Source organism: Heloderma suspectum, chromosome 5, assembly GCF_057233095.1.
Source record: "Heloderma suspectum isolate Gila_16-S chromosome 5, 16-S_ref, whole genome shotgun sequence".
Lineage (NCBI taxonomy): Eukaryota > Metazoa > Chordata > Lepidosauria > Squamata > Helodermatidae > Heloderma > Heloderma suspectum.
This window is the reverse complement of record NC_139462.1, coordinates 209,253,953-209,274,768: the sequence shown is the minus strand read 5'-3', so window position 1 is coordinate 209,274,768 and position 20,816 is coordinate 209,253,953. Positions and strand designations below refer to the sequence as shown.

General features: G+C 42.4%; 1 protein-coding gene across 1 annotated transcript in view; it reads left to right on the top strand.

Moving 5' to 3' along the window:
* The window catches only part of PARD3 (par-3 family cell polarity regulator), a 798,354-nt gene that overhangs the window by 140,162 nt on the left and 637,376 nt on the right, over positions 1-20,816 (top strand). The window contains exon 2 of the mRNA XM_084859201.1: positions 5,089-5,190. Coding sequence (XP_084715327.1) covers positions 5,089-5,190 — 102 coding nt within the window. The remainder of the gene's footprint in view (positions 1-5,088; positions 5,191-20,816) is intronic.

Genomic DNA, 20,816 nt, shown 5'->3' with positions numbered 1-20,816 from the left:
AAGTTATGGGGAGGAAGATACAATGAGAGCTTGTGCATAACAAGGAGGAGGTAGGGGAGAGTTGCACAAAACAAGACATCTGTTTTTATGAGGAGTTGCTGGAGGACGGTAGGATGAGGAGGGATGGTTGCATAGAATAGAATTGGTAGGGGGAGAATGTAAGTGCTCAGTGGTGAAAGAAAAGGATTCTGCATATGCTCAGAGGCACTCTATATTTAAGAACATAAGAAGAGCTGTGCTGCATCAGACCAAGGTCCATTTAGTCCAGCAGTCTGTTGGCCAACCAGATGCCCACGGGAAACCCACAAGCAGGACATGAGTGCAACAGCATGTTTCCACCCATGTTCCCCTGCTGCTAACATTGGTGAAATGTAAATAAATTCTAGTCATTCTAAATTTGCATGCATGTATATCCTTCAGGAACTTTGCTGGTTTCTTGCCTGGGAGATACCTCTAATGGCCTGTGCATTTCCATGCAAAATTACTGAAAAACTATTGGGGTGGTGGTGGTGAAGGGAAGGGAAAGCAAATCACTCCCTCCCCCAAGTATGTCCTCTTTTTGAGGCCTCAAAATGTCAAGGCTACCCTTGCACAAAAATCCCTGTGCCTATCATTCTGATGTTTGACAGATATGACATCCTCTGATGGGGCAATGAATCCTGAAATTTTTATCCAATTCTTCCAAGGAATAAAAATGTTATTGGCAGTTCCCTTAAAAAGAAAATCAAAATATAAACCCTGTACTTATTTTGCTGACATTAGGCAGGTATAATCCCCTTCTAGGGGGTTACTATGCCTGAAATTATCATCCAGTTCTCACCAAGAGAAAAAAGTAACAGTTTTTTTCCCTAATTTCCCATGGTAGTCAACAGGAAGCATAAAGACGCATTTTTCCAAACCTTGACTCAGGTTTGGTGCTGAGCTGAAGTGGACCGACTACAAATTGGCCTGAGCAGAAGCGGGATGTTTTCCAAAACGCTGAATCGGGGTCTGAGTTGAAGTGGGGTCAGTGCACACTTCGTATGTATGTATGTATATATACATAACCAATTACCTAGGGAAGTAGTGGGCTCTCCCACACTGGAGGCATTCAAGACGAGGCTGGACAGCCATCTGTCAGGGATGCTCTGACTTGGATTCCTACATTGAGCTGGGGGTTGGACTCGATGGTCTTATAGGCCCCTTCCAACCCTACTATTCCATGATTCTATACACACACACAAGCACATTACATGCACACCACATGAGTGCACGCGCACACACACACACACACACATATGAGGTGCGCTTAGACTTGGACATATATGTATATATGCACATGCAAATTTGTGTTACAGGCCTGTGCTCAGGATCTTTTAAGAACCTAGCAACGCCCCTGACTGGGACCAAGAATTAGATGGAAACTTTGGGGCAAGTGCACAGGAGAGTCAATCCAGAGGTAGAGTGAATTGTCAGGGCCCTGTTTATGGAGATCCTTATGAATTGTGCTTCCAGGGACTGAATCTGGACCCTCCTGCCTGCATCTTGTGTCCTGTGCCTCTGAGCTACATCACCTCCTCTCAGATCCATATACCTAGGGGAGCTTTCCCCATCCTGGTGCCCTCTAGATGGTTTGGACTACAACTCCCAGCATGTGTGACCACTGGCCATGCTGGCTGGGGTTGATGGGAGTTGTCCAAAACATCTGGAGGGCACCAAATTGGGGGATGTTAGTTTAGGACTTAAGCAATGCTTTTCCAGCCCTTCATTTCCCCATATAAAATATATATCTGATGAAGTGAGCTTTAGTCCATGAAAGTTCATGCTACAGTAAAACTGTTCATCTTAATAAGGTAGTACAATTTTTTTTTTTTAAACACGTGTCCTTGGTACACTTTTCTGACTTTATATGTGGATGCTAAATTGGCTGCCTGTGACTTGGTAGAGTTAAATAATCTCAGCAAAATTAATGAGGGTAGAACTCAACATAGCTCTCACCTTTGCTACATCTCTTTTGTTTTTGTGCAGTCCTTTCAAGGTGTAAACTGATTGGTAGGGTTTCTTTAAATATAAACTTTTGTGCCATCTATGAGCTCTGAAGGAGCAGAACAACCTTGTCTCAGCTAATGAGATTGAAGGAAGATAGTTTTGTTCTATATCTGTTTTCTTTGTGAGTGTGAAATTAAAGCATGCGCTTTTTTATAGTTATGCTGCCAATGGTGATGTGATTGGGAGGGGGAAGTATGCACTTAGGACCACCTAGATTGTATTATAGGTTAAGTACCTTACAGGCTTTTTTAAACATAGCAAATACAGGGAGTGTACCAGCAAGGCAATCTATATAGCAAGTAATATAGAGTAGGAGAATATAGAAATATCCAATATGTGGCTTTTGTTGGAAAAACAGGAGGGTAGGGCAGGATATGGAAAACTTGAGTGATGCCCCCCTCCCCCGCATAGAGAATATTGTCAAGATTTTGGCTATTATTTTTACTATTGATATCTGAGTTGCCTTTTCCATTCTCAGTTTATAATCTTCAGCTGTTAGTAACAGAAGGACAGAATAATTGTTTGGGATTTGTCTTCTCCAACTGTTTCCCCCCTTCCTTTTGACCATTTTTTTTTACCCTTAAAACTAATCAGCTGTGTATTTCAGGCATTACATCGCACCTGGGATTGCCACCAAGTGTACACCTACCAGAAAACTACCTCTATGCCACACATATTTTTAAACACATGTTTTTGAACATTCATGCGTTTAGCGCAGGGGTAGGAAACTTGTGACCCTTCAGATGTTTTGGCCTACAACTCCCATGATCCTTTAGCATTGGCTAAACTGATTAGTACTGATGGGAGTTGCAGACCAAAAACATCTGGATAGCCACAAGGTGCCCACCCTTGTTGTAGTGAGTTATGCTTTTTCTTTTCTTTTTAAAAAGGGATCCCATTTTTTAAAAAAAGTTGTAATGTGTGAAATGGCTCTCCATAGTAACACTGCAGTAGGTGAAGATGGTGAATTGCAGTTTGTGATGGTGTCACGTTCAGAATTTTTTGAACCTGAAATGGGGAAGAATGAAAATATTTAGCAGTCCTAGGCAGCAGTCCTTAACAAATTTTAATTGGAATTAAGTGCAACTGAAATTAATGGGCCTTACTTTCAAGTTCACATGCTACTACACATGTAAAGTTAGTAGTTTAACATAGTTACAATCTTCCTGCCTAAGGATAAAGGGTAAAACTGGGGAAGGAAATGGATGGTTGGCACATGGGACGGCCAAGAAAATGCACTAGGCAAGTTGAAGGTGATTTTTCCCCACAACTAATGAACGTTCCTGGAGTCATATACTTGGAGATTATGCCTCCTGAAACCTTAACTGACCTAACAACTTCAAAGCTTTCTCTGTATTAAAAATCCCAAAACATTTTTTACCTATCCCTGATTCAGATCAGTCAAAACCATGCGATACATGTCGTAATATTGGCTCCAAGCAGAACGGATTTGTGATTAACTGTTTAAGAATGTTGTAGTTGCTTATTTGCTATAGTCTAACAATGCCCTTGGCTCCTTACCGCTTGCTGCCTCCATTTCAGTTTGCAGTCTGATTAATCTGGCTAGAGTAAACAAAGCACGCTTGGGATTAATGAACTGCAACCTATAGGGAAGACTTGGTTCTCTGTCCTACTCCTACTCCTCTAAATTCCCTGTCCATGCATTGGCAACTTCTTGTCTTCTTTTTGATTACTATAACCTGTCTCTTTGCTGTTTCTCCAGCCATGTCCTAACTTGCTAGGTTGATTTGAAATGTCACTCCTAACCAAGGTCATCTTTCTGACTTGGCCCAGCCCTATAGACCTTGTCACTCCCCTATTTCAACCTCTACGACTAGGTCCCTGTCAGTCCGCATCAACTTCAAACTTCTGCTCCTTGGCTGCAATCCAAAGGGGGTGTTTATATGCAAGGGAGTCATTTGTGTAGCCAGAATCTCCTTGACATTGTTCCCACAGTCAATAAGGCAAGCTGCTGGTGAGATTTAAAGGCAGTTCATTTCCCCAAGCTGTGGGTGAAAGCCCCTCTATGTGTGATGTTCCCTTACAATCATGCGGACTTCTCCTTTGGATTATAGTGTTGGTTAAAACATCGCCATCATGATTATATCTCCATTATTGTCTCCTTCTCTCCCAAGGGAAGGGCTATTTAGGGACCATGGGAGGGGATACCCCTCCCCTCTTACAGGCTACATGTGATTATAGGTAGTGTTTTTTCTCCCTCTGACGTAATACTAGAACCCAAGGTCATCCCATGAAGCTGATTGGTGGGAGATTCAGGACAGATAAAAGGAAGTACTTCACACAGCACATAGTTAACTATGACATTTGCTACCACAAGATGTAGCAATGACCACCAACTTAGATGGCTTTAAAAGAGGGTTAGACAAAGGAGAAGTCTATCAATGGCTACTAGTCCTGATGGCTATGGGCTACCTCCAGTGCCAGAGGCAGTATGCCTGTGTACACAAGTTGCTGGGGAACATGGATGGGAGGGTGCTGTTGCACTAGTGTCCTGCTTGTGGTTTCCTGGTCAACAGCTGGTTGGCCACTGTGTGAACAGAATGCTGGACTAGATGGACCCATTGGCAAGAGCCCCTGGACTTGCTCCTTTTCTGGCTCAGACAGCAGTGATGGTGAGAAGGAGCAGCAGTAGATCCACTGCCTACTTGCTCACCAGCTCTCGGTCTGTCAAGCAAGCAAGTGGTAACAATGATAAGAGGGTGAGGAGCAATAGTAGCTGGGGACAATGGTGGTGATAAGGTAGGCTGACTGAGGGCCATGGAGGGTGTCTTGCCAAAGGGCCCTCAAAAATCTGGAGCTGGCACTGGCTTCCAGTAAGGAAGCTCAGATATCAAGGGTTGCAAAGACGTTAGCCTCAGACATTGGAGAACTATGACCAGTTAGACTAAGCAGAACTGATCTAGATGGACTAATGGGCTAAATTCTTAGAAGGCAGCTTCATACTTTGGCTTTTCACAAGCAATTGTTGCTGTGGGCTCACCAACTATGGGATAAATTTTTGCTTAGTGATATCTGATAATTTTCTTTCTATGTGTGCAGGATCCAAACTACTGGATACAGGTGCATCGTCTGGAACATGGTGATGGGGGAATCCTTGATCGTGATGACATTCTCTGTGATGTAGCTGATGATAAAGACAGAGTGAGTATAAATGCTCAGAAGAGTGCAGTTCATTGGTATATGAGCATCTGGATGTTTTCACTGCTGGTTCTGATTATATAACTTGAATTTGATGGGAGAGATGGGATAGTAGGGAATTGCAAAGTTTGGAACAAATAATTTTGGTATGAGGAAGAAATCCATTTTTAAGATCACGTTTTTGTGGCAATGCAAGTTCAAATTGCAAATCCAAGTTAGAAAAATCTGAGTAAATAAAGAATGACCATCTCCCTCTCTTCTTTTCAGCGAAATGGAAACAAGGCATAGAGGGGAAAGCTAGAAGTATAGTTGCAACTTCTGAAAGAACAAACTGTTAACAAAAAGCATAGGCATTTGATTTGGCCTGGCTTCTAAAATGTTTACATTTTAGTTCTGTACGTAGGCAGAACTTGCTATGGTGATGCTTTTCAAAATTCTTCCATCTCATTGAAAAGTCTTATGTGATGAATACATTGTGATGAATACTTCTGCAATATCATTCAACAATTATTCATATTCTAAGTGTGGTTTTTCATGAGTGTGTTGACTATTTTGATACGCAAATTTTCATTTATGTTTTTCCTGTGGCATATTGCAGTTTTGTATAACAATTTGAACACCCTCGTCTCTTCACAATTAGATTTAGTCAAACACTTTGTCTCTTTCCTCAGGCTGTGTTATTGGATAAAATAAGAAATCCTTTAATTGGTGAATAAATATATTGACTATCAGGAAGCATTTTGACTTAAAAAAAATATTTTTAAATGTTCTGTTTTACTCTACTGTAAATGCAGGGGACCTGATCTGGATTGGGACCCTAGTGTTGCGGGATAGGATGCTTTAAACCTTTCCCACTTCTACAGTCTCCATCCGGATGAGCACCCCAACCCCATGCCTGAAATTTTTAGTACCAGATGGTGATCCATTAAAATAAAGGATCACTATTAGGCACTATAAATTACAGATGTGCCCCCCCTTGATCGGGGCTGCAGTAGTGGGAGGGGGGAAGAATTAAAGCCCTTCTAATCCGGATTTGGCCCTGGTGCTTACACTAGAGTGAAAAGGAGGAAAAGTAATGTCTGCTTTGGCCCTGAGATAGCAGTTGGGGTGGGATGGGATAAGCAACGTGATGCTCTTCCTCCTTGTAATGAGATAGATTAAACATCTTTGATTTTAAAAAGTTTAGCATGTAATTATAGGTCAGATTTCTTTGCTGTCTTTTCAGCAGATTTTCTTGAATGCAGGATAAATCCATGTAACATTTTCTTTCACATACCTCATTGATTTACTCCTTTTAAACACAGCCTGCCACAGCTCATAGTGCCCGCTTTCAACAAATTGAGCATATTTGAGTCCATTCTTCTAGGACAGATTTTAGTACTGAAAATGCACATGGGTGTTTTTACATCAGTGACTTATGTCTCCCAGCGCTTGATTTCTACTTAAACTAGTGTCACCATTGTAGCAGCAGCGTTTTGGTCTGTGTCAGTGGCTGAGAAACCTGTCAGACAGCCGTGGACCACATTTTTTCTCTCCATTCCCTAAGTTTTGTTTCCTTTCTTGTGATGCCAAAGCTTTGTGACAGAGGTGTGAGTTGTTGGTGATGTGTGCAAGGCACACTGTAAACATCCACAGCGATTGTACTGCTGGAAAGCCTTGAATTGGTAATCTGAGCCTCGTTTCTTGTTTCTTCTAAGTGCTTCTGTCCTTAGTGTTTGCCAAGTGCATACCTTTCTACACCCACTTAGAGTATGGCTTACTTTGGATATTTGGCCTTTCCTTCCCCTTGTCATGAATGGTTTTAACTGTACATTGTTAAATTTTCTCCCTCTATAGTTCAGTCTGCCTGGTGTTGTGCATTCTGGGCTGGCTCTGGCTCTCAAGAAGTGTATTTAAAACATGTGATTTTTAGAATGAATTTGAAGCAACCTTCACCCAGCCTGATGCCCTCCAGGTGTGTTCAGCTACAACTCCCATCATCCGCAGTTGGCTCAGCCAATGGTTGCCTTGAAAGCTACTACACAGAAAAGTCACAATCCCATACATGCAGTGGCTTCCTATTTTCTTCCATGATGGGAAATTCCTCCTTGTGCTAAGCTTAGTATGGCTTTCCCTTGGCCATGCTGGCTGGGGATGTTGGGTGTTGTAGTCTGTGCATGGAGGATTAGACCATCAATGACTACTAGTCGTGATGGCTATATGAGGGAGAATGTGGGGGGCATACACTCAATGAAATAAAAAAGTGTATCAGTAGGGCACCGCAACTCCCAGTCTGGTTTTGTGAGGTGGATGTGGCTGGATTCTCATTTCCTTACAACAGAGTCCACAGGCTGGTCACAGAGTCAGTACGGGGGGCAGTGGATTTTGTGCCATAGACTCTTAGACATTGTACCATGTGCTGCAGAGTGTTATATAGTACTTTGCCCTAAAAACATTTTTATCTTGGGTTCAAATTATGTCTACACCCACTTGACCTTTGAGGAGTTCTCTGGACGGTCATTCTCTTGGGCTGTCAGTCACTCACTGCGTTCAGAACACAGACAAAACACAGTTCTAGAGGAAGCCTGACCTTTTACAGTATAAACAGTTCCTGCTAGTTGTGCCTTTCTTTTGTTGAGTCTCTGGCTCTTAGAGATGAAATTTTTTTTTGGTTTTTCCCCACATTGTTTAAAAAGTAGTGTTTTTCTCTGTACGTGCATGTTTAAACCATAATGGAGGGTGCAAACTGTCTACCTTATTCTGCCTTGCACCACAAGATGCTGTTGATGAAGAACAGATAGTGGTAGACTTGTGTTTAGATCTCTGAAGAAGGGCTGATGGTCATGTTTGACCAAGTGCAAGGCCAAAGTGAGAAAAATGGGGGAAGATTGTTGGGGCAGCACAGTGGCAAGTGGTGAAATCAGCTGCTGAAAGGAGGCTGGTAGCTGATGTTAAGGCATGTGGATATTATGTTCCAGTCTATGGTTGCTATACTGCACAGCTTTTTCGACCCTGAAGGCCACATCAGGTCTCTGATGGGGTGCCAAGGGCCACACGCACACATACGTGCATGCACACTCATTCATATCCCCCTCGTACACACATGCGCTTCCCCTGCACACACTTCCCCACCACCGCACACACACTCCCCTCCTCCAGCCATGCTTTCTCCTCCACGCTTCGGACAGGGCTTTCCCTTGCTAGTGCTTGTGCTAGCACTAAGAAGGAAAACTGTGGGCAGGGTCCCCATGGCTCCGCAGGCCATACTAGAAGCTGCTGAGGACCACATATGGCTCGTGGGCCACAGGTTGTGCATATCTGCTATACTGGGAGATAAAATGATGCCGGCTGCTACATGTACACGTATAATCTAAACCCCAAGTTTTTTTATTTTATTTAAAGAACTACTTGTTTCTTTCCTCATTTGCAAATATAAGCTGTTATTCGACTAAGACTTATAAAAATGGTTGACTAAAGCATACGAGGGCTAAATATGAGGGGCGGGGGCATACAAAAGTCTGAAGGCGGATCTAAGCGCATTCGATGGAACATGCTTAGGAGCCTTGTTGTAGTCAGGAAACCTGCCCTATGAGGCTTCTTGCTCACAGGGAGACTTCTAGGTGTGTTCAGATTAGAACTTGAATATAAGCTTGAAAACTATTATTAGGGAATAGTACTGCTTCATGAGATGCTAGGAGTTTATGCAAAACCACTATAGTAGAAAGCTCAGATAAAACATATACCGCAGAGGAGGAAGCCAGGCCAAGAAGTTGCCCATGTGGTTAATTAGCAGCATCAAGGAAGCCATAATGACCAACAACACTTCCTTTAAGAAGCGGAAGTGCTGTCCAAAAGAGTAAAATAAAAGGAGCAGAAATTCTGGCAAAACAAATGCAAGTTTTCCAGCAAAGAAAAAAAAGGAAAAAAAGAGCTTATTGCTAAGAATATTGAAACAAATAAAATGCCTTTAAATGCACTAGGGGTAGCAAATCAATCTGGGAGGCAGTGGGATTGTAAGACAAGAGAGGCGAGAGGATTGCTGAAGGAGGGGAGGGAGTTCGCTGAGAAGCTGAATGGATGTTTTATAGATGCATTAATTTTCTTTGGGAGAAGGAGGTTATCTGAGGGCAAGAAGTGAAGTTCTACAGCTAATTGATAAATTAAAAACTAACGTTAACAGGTTGGGATGATGTACACTGGAGCATTCTTAAATAATTTAAATATGGAACAGCTGGTATTCTTATATGTAAATACACACACACACACACACACACACAGCCACTACAATTTGCCTCTTTAATGGGAGGATTGGTATATAGCCAGCCAATGCCATTTTTTTAAAAAAAAGGATCCAAGGGAGAGCCAGGAAGATACAGGCCTATTCACTTTAACTTTCTGACATTAATCGGTGGGAAAACATGGTTCAGAATGGGATTACTGAACATTTAGTAGGGCTTGGTTAGCTGCTGTTCTTGTGGACGTGAGCCAGGAGGCACATTGAGGCTGATGCCCAGCTATAAGGAGCTGTCACATAATGTAAAAGTGAAGCCCCCCTCCTTTGGCACATGCTGCAGGGCATAAATGTGCTTGAGTAATATGAGGCAGCAAGCCCTGCTGCACCTCATCCAGAGCTGTGATGTTTTGCATCGCTGTGGACCAACAGAGAGTGGAGCAACCTTGTGCTTTCTTGTGCTGGTGAAAATATCACCAGGGGTCTTCAACCTTCTGGGATGGTGTGCACATTTGGAATTTTGAAAGCATGTCATAGGTGCTTTCACAAAATGGCTGCCACAAAGGGCCCTCCCGTTCATAAAATGGCTACCATGGTGGATGCGGCCAGTCACAAAATAACCATGTCCCTGAAGGCAAAACTGGTGAGGTTAAAGAAAACTAACTTCTCCAGGAACCTAAGTACATGGTACAGGTGGGTTCTGAGTTCCAAAACACAAAACCATTCTTCTGAGCTCACAGTTTTGTGCCCCACCACCTATTCACGGAAGTCACACTTTAAAACAAAACACTGGGCTGCAGCCACCCACCACTTTTATTTTCTAAGAAAAGTTTAAACAAATCAGGAGAGGCAAGGAACCTAGTGTATGCCAAGGTATGTATCCCTGGGGATATTTGTGCCCACAGTAGTAGGCAGTGTCTAGAGCTAATGGGAGTTATAGTCCAAAACATCCAGAGGGCTCCAGGTTGCCTACCCTTGTGCTAGGAGTTTGGCCTATGAGTCAAATCTCATCTCTGCTATGAACTCATTGAGCGGCCTTCGACAAGTCGCTCGCTGCCTTGCAGCCCCCCATCTGCAGTATGGAAATAATGGTACTCGCCTAGCTTCCTTGGTTGTTGTAAAAATTGGAACAAAGTAGTGCGCATGATGGACTTGGAACACTTAAAAGCACTATGCAACACTTAAAATATACTGTTTATTGATACCGAATAAATGTGTTTTCTGTTTGTCCATGAAACGGCTGCCTTTGTGTTCTGTTGTGTTACTATTTCTAAAGGTTATCAGCTGTTCGTTTCCTCACTTTTTGTTTATGCGTATAAGAGCCATGCTATCCGCTTTTGCAGTTGTCTGTTCTCCAGCTAAGAATCATATGTTCCCTTTCTTCGCTTCCCATTCCTTAATATTCAGTCAGCATTTTTGTCCCTGCAAAACTCTTCATCTCTTATTTATGCACTCCGAAGTGCAGAGATGCAATCCAAGGCAATGAGGTACAGGAAAGTGTTGAGACCCAATTTCTGTACATGTATGCCAGTGCTGCCGCCCTTGATCTGCAAGGTTGTTCATGGCCTCTCGGGCTCATCTCTTGTAAACCAGATTAGGGGCCTGTTTTCTTACTGGCGATTAGGTTTGCCATCTGAAAGACTGAGAAAGGGAGCCCGAGGAATTTTCTTGTGCCTTTCTTGTTTTGAGAAGAATGTGGTGGAGAAAGCAAGAAGTTCCTTTCAGTGGATCAGTGCTGAACTGGAGTTCATAAAACATTCATAGCACAGAGCTGTGTTAAGTGATCAAATTGCTGTTGAAATTTCCAGTGAGATAACAAATTGCTTTATGTGCAAACTCCATTTTAAAGCTCTGCAAGGGCTCTTTATCCCTTTAATTAATGTCTGGCTGTTCTTTGCCTGGACCTAGAAAATGTAGGGTTTAAGCAACCAAAGCTTAGGGGGCTGGGAGGCATTGGACTGGGGGGATAGGTTGAAGGAGGTACAGTAAAGCAGATGGAGATGAGTCTGGAGCATTTTACATAACTGCGGCCTGAATGGTTTTCTTTTCCATGACCCTCTCAGGGTTCTATTTACACAGACGCAAGTCCTGCTGAACTCAATCAGTGGCAAGTGAGTGAGGTGAGCAAAGGATAGTTGACCCCCTTTTCTGAAGCCTCTATTCCAAGCCTGATTCACAGTGTCACGTGTTGTCTATGCAATTTGTTTCTAAAACATCCCGTTTTAAGCCTGAGGTTGCTTTTAAGAGGCAGTCATGCCAAATGTGTCCCAGTCAGGAGATCAAATGTATTCATGGCTGGTTGCAATGGCAATGTTGTTCACAATATATTTTGTGACAGTCGTGCAACCTGAGAATGGCTCATGCTGTTTCCTATCCAGTCATAGTGATGTGGGTTTTCCAGATTTTTTTTTTTCTATGCAAATTTGGCCAATTTGTATAAGATAATTTATATCGGGGGGGGGGGGAATCATTTTCCAGTTTTCCCTAGAGAGTGATCTAATTTAGCAAGTTTACTTTATTTGTATTTTTTACCTCCTGTTCACAAAACAAAGCTAAAAAAGTACCCTATTTGTCCCAGAACATGACGTATTTGACCAGAAATATTTGAGGAGGGAAATTAAAGCACACTTAATGTTATATAAATGTTGTATTTATTTTATTTTATTTATTTATTACATTTATTAATCGCCCATCTGACTGGTCACCCAGCCACTCTGGGCGATGAATTATGTATTATGTAGAATTATTGGAATACTTGTAAACATTTAAAGTCTTCCCTTACATTGCACTTCCCTTAGATTGTTTAAATTTAAGTATTCCCCCCGCCCCTGCAAGAAACTGAAAACTGTTGACACGTTGATAAAGAACTGTGCATCATATGCTGACAACCACTCACCTATTTCAATAGAGTTCAGCTCTATTCCACTGAGTTTGTTGGGGCACTTTCAGTTTCACTGTCATTAGTACCATTTCACACTGAGATATATATGTCTTTCATTGACTATATATATATATATATTCTTTCACATGCTTACTAAAGATAGTCACTTCTGGAACATTAATTACAACTTTGAAACTGCCATGGTTACCTACTATTGTATTTGCAATTGGCATCCATTTGTTACTAAAGGATTTATGAAATGGAAAATTTTCTGTGAAAAATAAATCACTGGAAAAAATTCCAGAAAAAAATCCATTTCCATAGTGAATGAGGCACTTTGCAGATGGTCAGGGGCATACATCTATATTATGTCACATGCTCCCAGGGCTAAGCCTCCTCTGCCTAAAACAAGCTGAACTCAATGACTCTAATCTCCAAGTCCTGCTAGAAATCCAGCTGAAGCCTTTCCTCGAATGCCCATCCATCACTAGAATGTCTTGGGAAGGCTTCAGATATAGGACAGTAGATGACTTTTTGCCTTTTGCTTGCTTGTCCTGCAGCTGGGGATGGAAGTCCTCTGTGACTCAGACCCACACTGTGATACCAAGACCCTCAGTCATGTATAGCCTCCTGTTCATGCTGCCTGATACTCTCACATAGCTGTGTCCTGGTTCCTATACTTCCCCTCTCTTTGCTGTCCTCCAACAGCAGAGAGTACAATTGCATGCCCCTTGGGGCAGAGGTTTGTCTCTTCTTTTGCTTATGCCATAAAGCACTGGTATATCATGGACACCATCATCCTAGTTTAATGTGACTGCTTCTCCAAGTGACATCTCATGATTGGACTGCTTTGAAATAATAATGAAAAACATTGTATTTCTTTAGTGCATGCTGCAAGATGAATTTGCATCCACCATATTAACAGTTCTCCTAAAGTACATTCTGTGAAGTCCCTAAAGCATGTGTTTTGGGAAGCTGCAGGCTACTATATCAGATGCATAGTTATAAACATTCTGACAGCTTCCTTCTTCATGCCTGTTCATGCTTGCCTGATACTAAGTCCACTTCATGCATCTGATGGGTTGCTACCTTTTAGGTTTGTTTGTGTTTTCTAAAATGGAGCCTTGGATTAGGTGTCTGAGCATGTACAGAGGTTCATCAGAGAGGGAGAGGCTTGGGCTCAACTTTGAATTATTGACCTTGTCTTCACAGCGGTATATATGTCTGGAAGGCCAACATGCGTGCACGCAGTGTGTCGTCCAATCCACCCTGTAGAGCAGAGCTTTCCAAACTGTGTGTCGCGACACATTAGTGTGTCGCCGGCAGTGTGTAGGTGTGTCGCGCGAAAATTGTGCGGAAGGGCACCATGGAGTTCCCTTACTCACGTTTGCTTCGCTTGGTCCCTCCCCCGGAACTTCCTAAAGCAGCTAATGTTAAAGCAGCTTAGCTGCTAAGGCTTAGGTGCTTTAACGTTAGCTGCTTTAGGATCACGTGGCGTCTTGATGCAGGACGCACGTGATTGGCGGTGTTGGAGTGGTATGGCGAGGAGTGTGGTAATGCTGGCTGCACGAGGAGTGTGGAAACGCTGGCTGCACGAGGAGCGTGGAAATGCTGGCTGCACGAGGAGCGTGGAGAATTCCAAGTTAGCAGAGCAGTTAGTCGAGCAATTTGCAATCAGCTTGGGCGAGAGGCTTCCGTTGTATCCCCATACATTTCGTTATTACAATTTATGTATGTGTCCGTATCTTTTATAACGGGTTAGTTTAACCTCCGGTTTGCTAGTAAAACTGAGTTACCGTGTCACGAAATGATGCATGTCTAAAAAGTGTGTCACCAACATGAAAAGTTTGGAAAGCTCTGCTGTAGAGACTAAGAGGCTAAAGTAAAGTAAAGCAGTCCTCGGTGCAGCTGCAGGGCAGCGGGGGAGAGCAACAGCCCGCTGGATGCCCCCAGAGCAGGGAGGGCTGCGCCACGCAGGCGAGGAGCTTCGAGCCTGCGCTCCCCAGAAAGGTAAGAGGCGCGGGGCGAAGAGGCACTGCCCTGGGAGCAGAGCTCAGCCGACACCGGCGCGGAGAACTGGCAGCGGCCACCAGCCCTGCGTGGTTTCAGGCGTGCCCTTCGTGGACTTCTGGCCAAAGTACCACACAGTTGGAAACGCCACCTGGGACTGCACCGAGCGGGCCGTCCGCCATCTTGGCCAGTCGGAACGGACCTCAGTTGATTTCTGCCATTTATTTTTATTTTTACTCTGCTGTAATTGTGGATTAACCACCCACTGGCAGTGTACCACCGGAGAGTGCTGGAACTGGACTCTGGACATAGGCATTGCAAATATTTACAGCAGTATAGCCTTGTAGTGAGACATATATATTTACACCATTTTTGTTGGACTTTTGCTCCTCTACTTCATGTGTTTTTGCAGCTGAGCTCCCACCTGGACCTATGTGTCCTAATATATGTTGTAAATACTTTAGTTAATTTTGTTTATTTTTCACATTTTCTCCTGGTATGTGAAATCAGCTCGCTAACTGTTGACCATTTAACTTTGCTTGGAGAGAAAGTTCATCATTACTTCCCAAATGTTGAAATCCAAGACTATGATTGGATCAGAAATCCATTTCTTTCAACTGCAATGAGGAATTTTTCACTTATTGAAGAAGAAGAATTAGCTGACATAAAAAATGATCGAAATCTGTTAATGATGCATGAACAGGGTGACTTAGACAGCTTTTGGATTCACATTTAAAAAATGCATTCAAACATAGCTAAAAAAGCGTAAAAAATTCTTCTGCAGTTTTGTACTACATACATTTATGAAGTATCCTTGTCAACGACGGCAAACTTAAAGACACTGAAACGTGGAAGCTTAAAGATGCTTGATGACGAAATGCGAATGTCTTTATCTAATATTCCACCAAATATTGAAAAGCTGTGTTCATCCCATCAACCTCATACATCCCATTAAAATGGTAAGTAGTTATTGGTGTTATTCAACTTTTTTAAATTCTTGCACATATTTACATACTGTTACTCATAAATGACAACAATGTATATTATTATCTTACAAATCATATATTTTTAAAATATATAAATGAAAGGTTTTCATGAGATATGTTGTATCCCCATACATTTCGTTATTACAATTTATGTATGTGTCCGTATCTTTTATAACGGGTTAGTTTAACCTCCGGTTTGCTAGTAAAACTGAGTTACCGTGTCACGAAATGATGCATGTCTAAAAAGTGTGTCACCAACATGAAAAGTTTGGAAAGCTCTGCTGTAGAGACTAAGAGGCTAAAGTAACAATCCTATTGGTAAAGCAAGCAGCAGTTTATAGAAGTTCATTCTTTAAAATTATAGAAGCTGGTCTGTAGGATTCTACTGTGCTCCGTTATCCTTATATGATTGATACTAGCAACTAGCATTTCAGAGTCATCTGTGTATCAGCCTTAACTGTACTGGAAAAGAGTTTTGCAAAATGTAGTTATAAACTGTTTTAATTTAAAGCTGTTTTAAAGTGGTATTTGAAGCTGTGTGCAAAGAGCCTTAAAATGACACTGCTTTGGAACAGAATGAACAAGATACACTAATGTTTCTGGCGTACAAAAGATATTTTAATAGATGGATTAAGTGGTGGTTGCATTTGTATTTGTTACCAGGATGAGGCACAGCAAACCTTGGTTCATGCATCCTTCTTCCTCTGGTGGGCCTCTAAGGAGGAGGAGTTGGAAGCTTTCACTTAGGGTGGCCAGATGCAAAAGAGGACAGGGCTTTAATAGTTGTGTAGAAGTGGCAATAGTTGTGTAGAATAGGCAGTTTCTTCTGGTGGTGCTGCTTGCATGAAATTCAATCTGCTACAGATGTAGATCTGCTACATCTGCTGAAATTCCTCTTTTACATAACTGTTAAAGGTGCAGGAGCCTTGTTCTCTTTTTAATCTGGCCACCCTACTTTCACTTCCATTTTAGGCTCATTGTAGCTTGTCATGTTGTCCGAACCCATTGTCAGGGTGGAAACTGAGCCGATAGAACCCCGGAGCAGTTCTGATTCTGAGGAGGATCAGCAATCCATGGGAGAGGAGCCAGCTCATCCCTCACAGGCACAGCAGCTGGCAGAGATTCCTCCTGCTGGCATTCCTGAGATAGATAGTGACCCTGGCAGTGAGAAAGTGCGGGAGGAGGGCTTGCTAGATGCTTGACGCAGACGCAGGGAGCGACGAGCGATGGAGGGCACGGAAAGGGGGCGTAGCACCCGTTTGGCGCACAAGCAATGGCTGCGTCCCGTGGACCCAAGGGAAAGAGGGAGGATCTCTCCCTAGCCCATAAGTTCAGGGTCTTCAAGTGATTCTCCTTCAAATGGGGACCAACTGCCTACCTGGAGCATAGGCTACGCTGCTGTTCATTGCTTAGTCGCTGGTGATTAGCATCTGAAAGAGTCATTAAGTTGTAAAAGGATTAAAGCCTTGAAAAGAATCCTTTCGTCTGTGTCTTGAGTTGGCTATTGGAGTATACTGAAAGAGGCCTCTAGGGCGCTCCTGACAGCCATACAAATGGAGGTTAGTTTTCGGTTAAGTATGGCTAGTGGAAACAAGCCAACTTCCAACCATAGTTCATGAATCTGGCTTATTTTCACTAACAGTAGTTAAGATTAACCACAGTTTGGGGTTCAGATAGCACAGATAAACTGTGGTTTATCTGAAGCAGAAAACTGAAGCAGAATTTTTTTATCTCCTCCTTGCAGCTGTGCTGGAGGAGGAGAGGAGAGGGTGGAGCAGGCAAGCCTGAGGCTTGCTGTAGCTCATCCATGTCATTCTAAATCAAGATCTTGGGGGAATGTAGATTTTTGACTGACTGCTTTGTGGCTTGTTGTCTCACAGTACAACCTGATAACAAGGTAGAAAACATTAATTATTAGGTCACCTCACATGTTATGTAATTAAGGGTGCTGTAAGAATTCTGTTTCAAGGAAAGTGTGAATATCTCTAAGTTATTTTTGTATAGTACATGGTGTGAGCTTGAAACGGTAGTAATTGTAATTACTAGTGACACACAGACATCTGAGAATATAGAGTCTGGCATTTGTCCAGTTTCCATGAGATTTGTATTTTGTATTATTTTAGGAGAGAGCAGCAAAGATTGTTGTGTGATCCTAACTACTTATCAGGGGGAGGGAGATCAGCATTTTCTAATAGTCTGTCTGTTAAAACTTGGCAGTTTTCACATGCAGGCTGCCAAGTTTTTGACCAGTGCTCTTCTGTTTTAAAAACCATGCACAAACATGCTTGTGTTTCTGCCACCCCTAGTTAAAAGGAGCCCCCTAGGAGTGTTGGGAAATGTTTACTTCTCTGTCTGCTGATTTTTCTCATACCGGGTTACTGCTGCACACCTTTTTACCAGCATGGCAATTCTATAACTTCTCCTGTTGGTGTGTATGTGGTTCATTAGAGCCTGACCTTGTGTGGAAACATCCCTTTATTGCCTACAGGGACAGATTCTAAATGCTGTCAAGGAGACCCCATGCTAGCTAAATATTATGGTTAATATAATTGTGCAACGTGAACGTGATTGATCTAGCTGGGATTTTACTGCATACGTGAAATTTTTAAAAAAGCTCCCTGCCCCAAAGAGATTACAATCCAAAGTTAGACAGTATGGGTAGAACAGAGGGAAAGGTAGGGAAGGAAGAGACAAGGGTATCAATGGAGGAATATGTATGCTTATTATGTGTGTTTCTTTTTTTACATTGTTTTTATTTGATGTGAAGATCTAGGCATTAAGCAAGAGCTTTTTGGCAAAGGGGCCCTTGAGAAGATAGAGAACTGGGTCCACATAAGGCTCCTGGGAAGGGAATTCCAGGAATTAGTAAATAATACCTAAGCATTTTATAATTGTGCAATAACCTTCTGTGGAAAATCCAGGCCATGTTAACATTAGCACACAGACTCCATGTCCCCTTTCATTCATCAGTGCTATCATTAAGTATCCCATATTGAGATATATAGTAGCTCATACTTTAAAGCAGAAGAATAGTATAGAACAAATGCTGTATGGGTTGGATATGCAACACTGGCATTTTATAATTGTGAAATAACCTTCTGTAGAAAATCCAGGCCATGTTAACATTAGCACGCAGACTCCACATCTCCATTCATTCATCTTTGCTATCATTAAGCCCTATCTTGGAAAGAGAGAATGATGCAGTTATACTTTAAACTGGTAGTGAACAAATCATAGCCTTTTAATCTCTCCACACATGCTGGGCTTTATTAACTCCACATGTGTATTCCATAGAAACAGTAAGATTTACACCTTGGAGGTCTGACCCCCCATATAATTTTGGCTGTGGTAATGGCTAAAACCACCTCGGCTGTAAATCACTCACATTTGTCTTATGTGGACTGGATCACGCAGAGAAAAGCTCTCTCAGTCAGGGCAGATCATATTTTTTTTAAGTCAAGGCTAGTCACCCTTTAAAAAGCCTTGTGTGTTCTTGTTTACAATCATTTGGACCTCATGATTAATTGTGTGCACTTCTGAGTGATGTTAGGCTGTGGAGCGGACTGGATCCCTATGGATATGTGAAAAGGCTTTCTCCACACATTACATAGAGGCAAAGCTGGGATTAGCACTGCGAGTATAATTACCAGGGAGCTGCAGCCAATTTCAGCTTTCTGATAAGTAGAACTATATGATACACACCTCTCCTGCATCCATGCTTTCCAACTTCGGTACATCTGTATGGGTTTGGGATATATCTTATGCGTACAGCTAAAAACATAGCGGCTTGGATCCATGCTTAATCATGGTTAGAGTAGACCCATTGAAATCAATGGGACAAGTCATGACTATCTTAAGTCCCATTGATTTCCCTGGGTCTACATTAACCATGACTCAATCTGGATCCCACCCAGTGTATGATGTGTGACCCTAAGCATCCTATCTGGTTTAGACTCTGTATCCTCATCAATACAAACGTTAGAGCTACATTGCACCTACTTGATATCTCGTATCGCTCAGTGGTTGAATGTTTGAACTTCCCTCCATTGCGCAATCTTTGTTTTGGAGGTGGTATGAAAGCTCTTTCTGTGGAGGGTGTTCCATACACACAAGATCTTGCTTGATAGTGAAGGCCTGTCAAGTGATGGGTATGCATGTGAGAGCTTGCCCGTTAGCCACAGTTTTTCATTGAAAAATTAAATGCACAGAGCAATGGAAATGATGGGAGGAATCCCTGTTCCTTTTTCAATTAACTTGCCTGCCTTAGTGCATGCAGTTTCAAAGTCCCAAGTATGTTTTGCTATCTACTATAAAGGGAAGTGATGCTTAAATGCATGGTGCTTCCCAGTTATATACATAGAGTCCTTGCTTGTAGAACAGTATGGTGAAGCTCCTTCACATGCACAGAGCTCCATTTAAGCCACCGCAAACTACTTTAGTAAACCCATGTTTTAATGGAGGGAGGATCATCTGGCTGTATTACATGCTATCCAGTTCTTTAGGCAATATGCCTATATGTTCACCAGTTGCTGGGGAACATGGGCAGGAGGGTGCTGTTGCACTCATGTCCTGCTTGTGGGTTTCCTGTGGGCAGCTGGTTGGCCCCTGTGTGAACAGAACGCTGGACTAGATAGACCCTTGGCTGACCCAGCAGGGCTCTTATGTTTAGTCTGATAACTTGAGTCTGTATTTGCTTACAGTGGCTTTCTATTAACTCATTGACAATGTCTTTTAATACATTGCCTATACTGGTGGCTCTTTGGCATAGAAAACATAGAATCATAGGGTTGGAAGGGGCCTACAAGCCCATCGGGTCCAACCCCCTGGTCAGTGCAGGAAGCCTGATTCCCAGGCAGTCTCCCATCCAAGTACTACCCAGGGCTGACCCTGCTTAGCTTCTGACTAAGGCTATTGCTTATTTGAGGTGCTAGACAATTAGATGGGGTTTGGGGGCTCATAAATACCATAAGCTGGAGGGCTAGTGCCAAACTCTATAATCTGCAGACAAATGTGTCTCATACATTATATGCAAATTATATTTAATTAACATAATTTTGATGATGAGCATGCTGCTAGTTTGTTGTGCAAGCCACATGTTGCAAAAATGTGCCAGTATTCTTCCCAGCCTGACACTGCCACAATTGCACTGACCTTGAGGGTCATGAGGCTTGGTTTTTGTCAGACCATCGAGCACATGGCTGGAAGTATAGTTGGTATATAGTTGGTATAGTTGAGTAGTGCAATCCCTGGCTAATTCAAATGTTTCATTAGTATTGTATTTGAGAGAAAGCGAATCAGGTGCAGGAAAAAAAATAGTGTGAACTTCATTTCTCATTTTCTCTTCCAAGGGAAGCATTTTTTTAATCTAAATTTTTTTAATTTGATGTCAAGGTTCCAGTTTCTTTGGAAAATGGAGCATTTTCAAGGCTCCAGTTTCAAGACTGATGCTCCACCACAGCATACTGAAGGGTTATGTTTATTATTGCAGTATACGGAAGGGTTATAAGGAGGCTTGATAGTAGACTATCCATTTCTGTCAGCT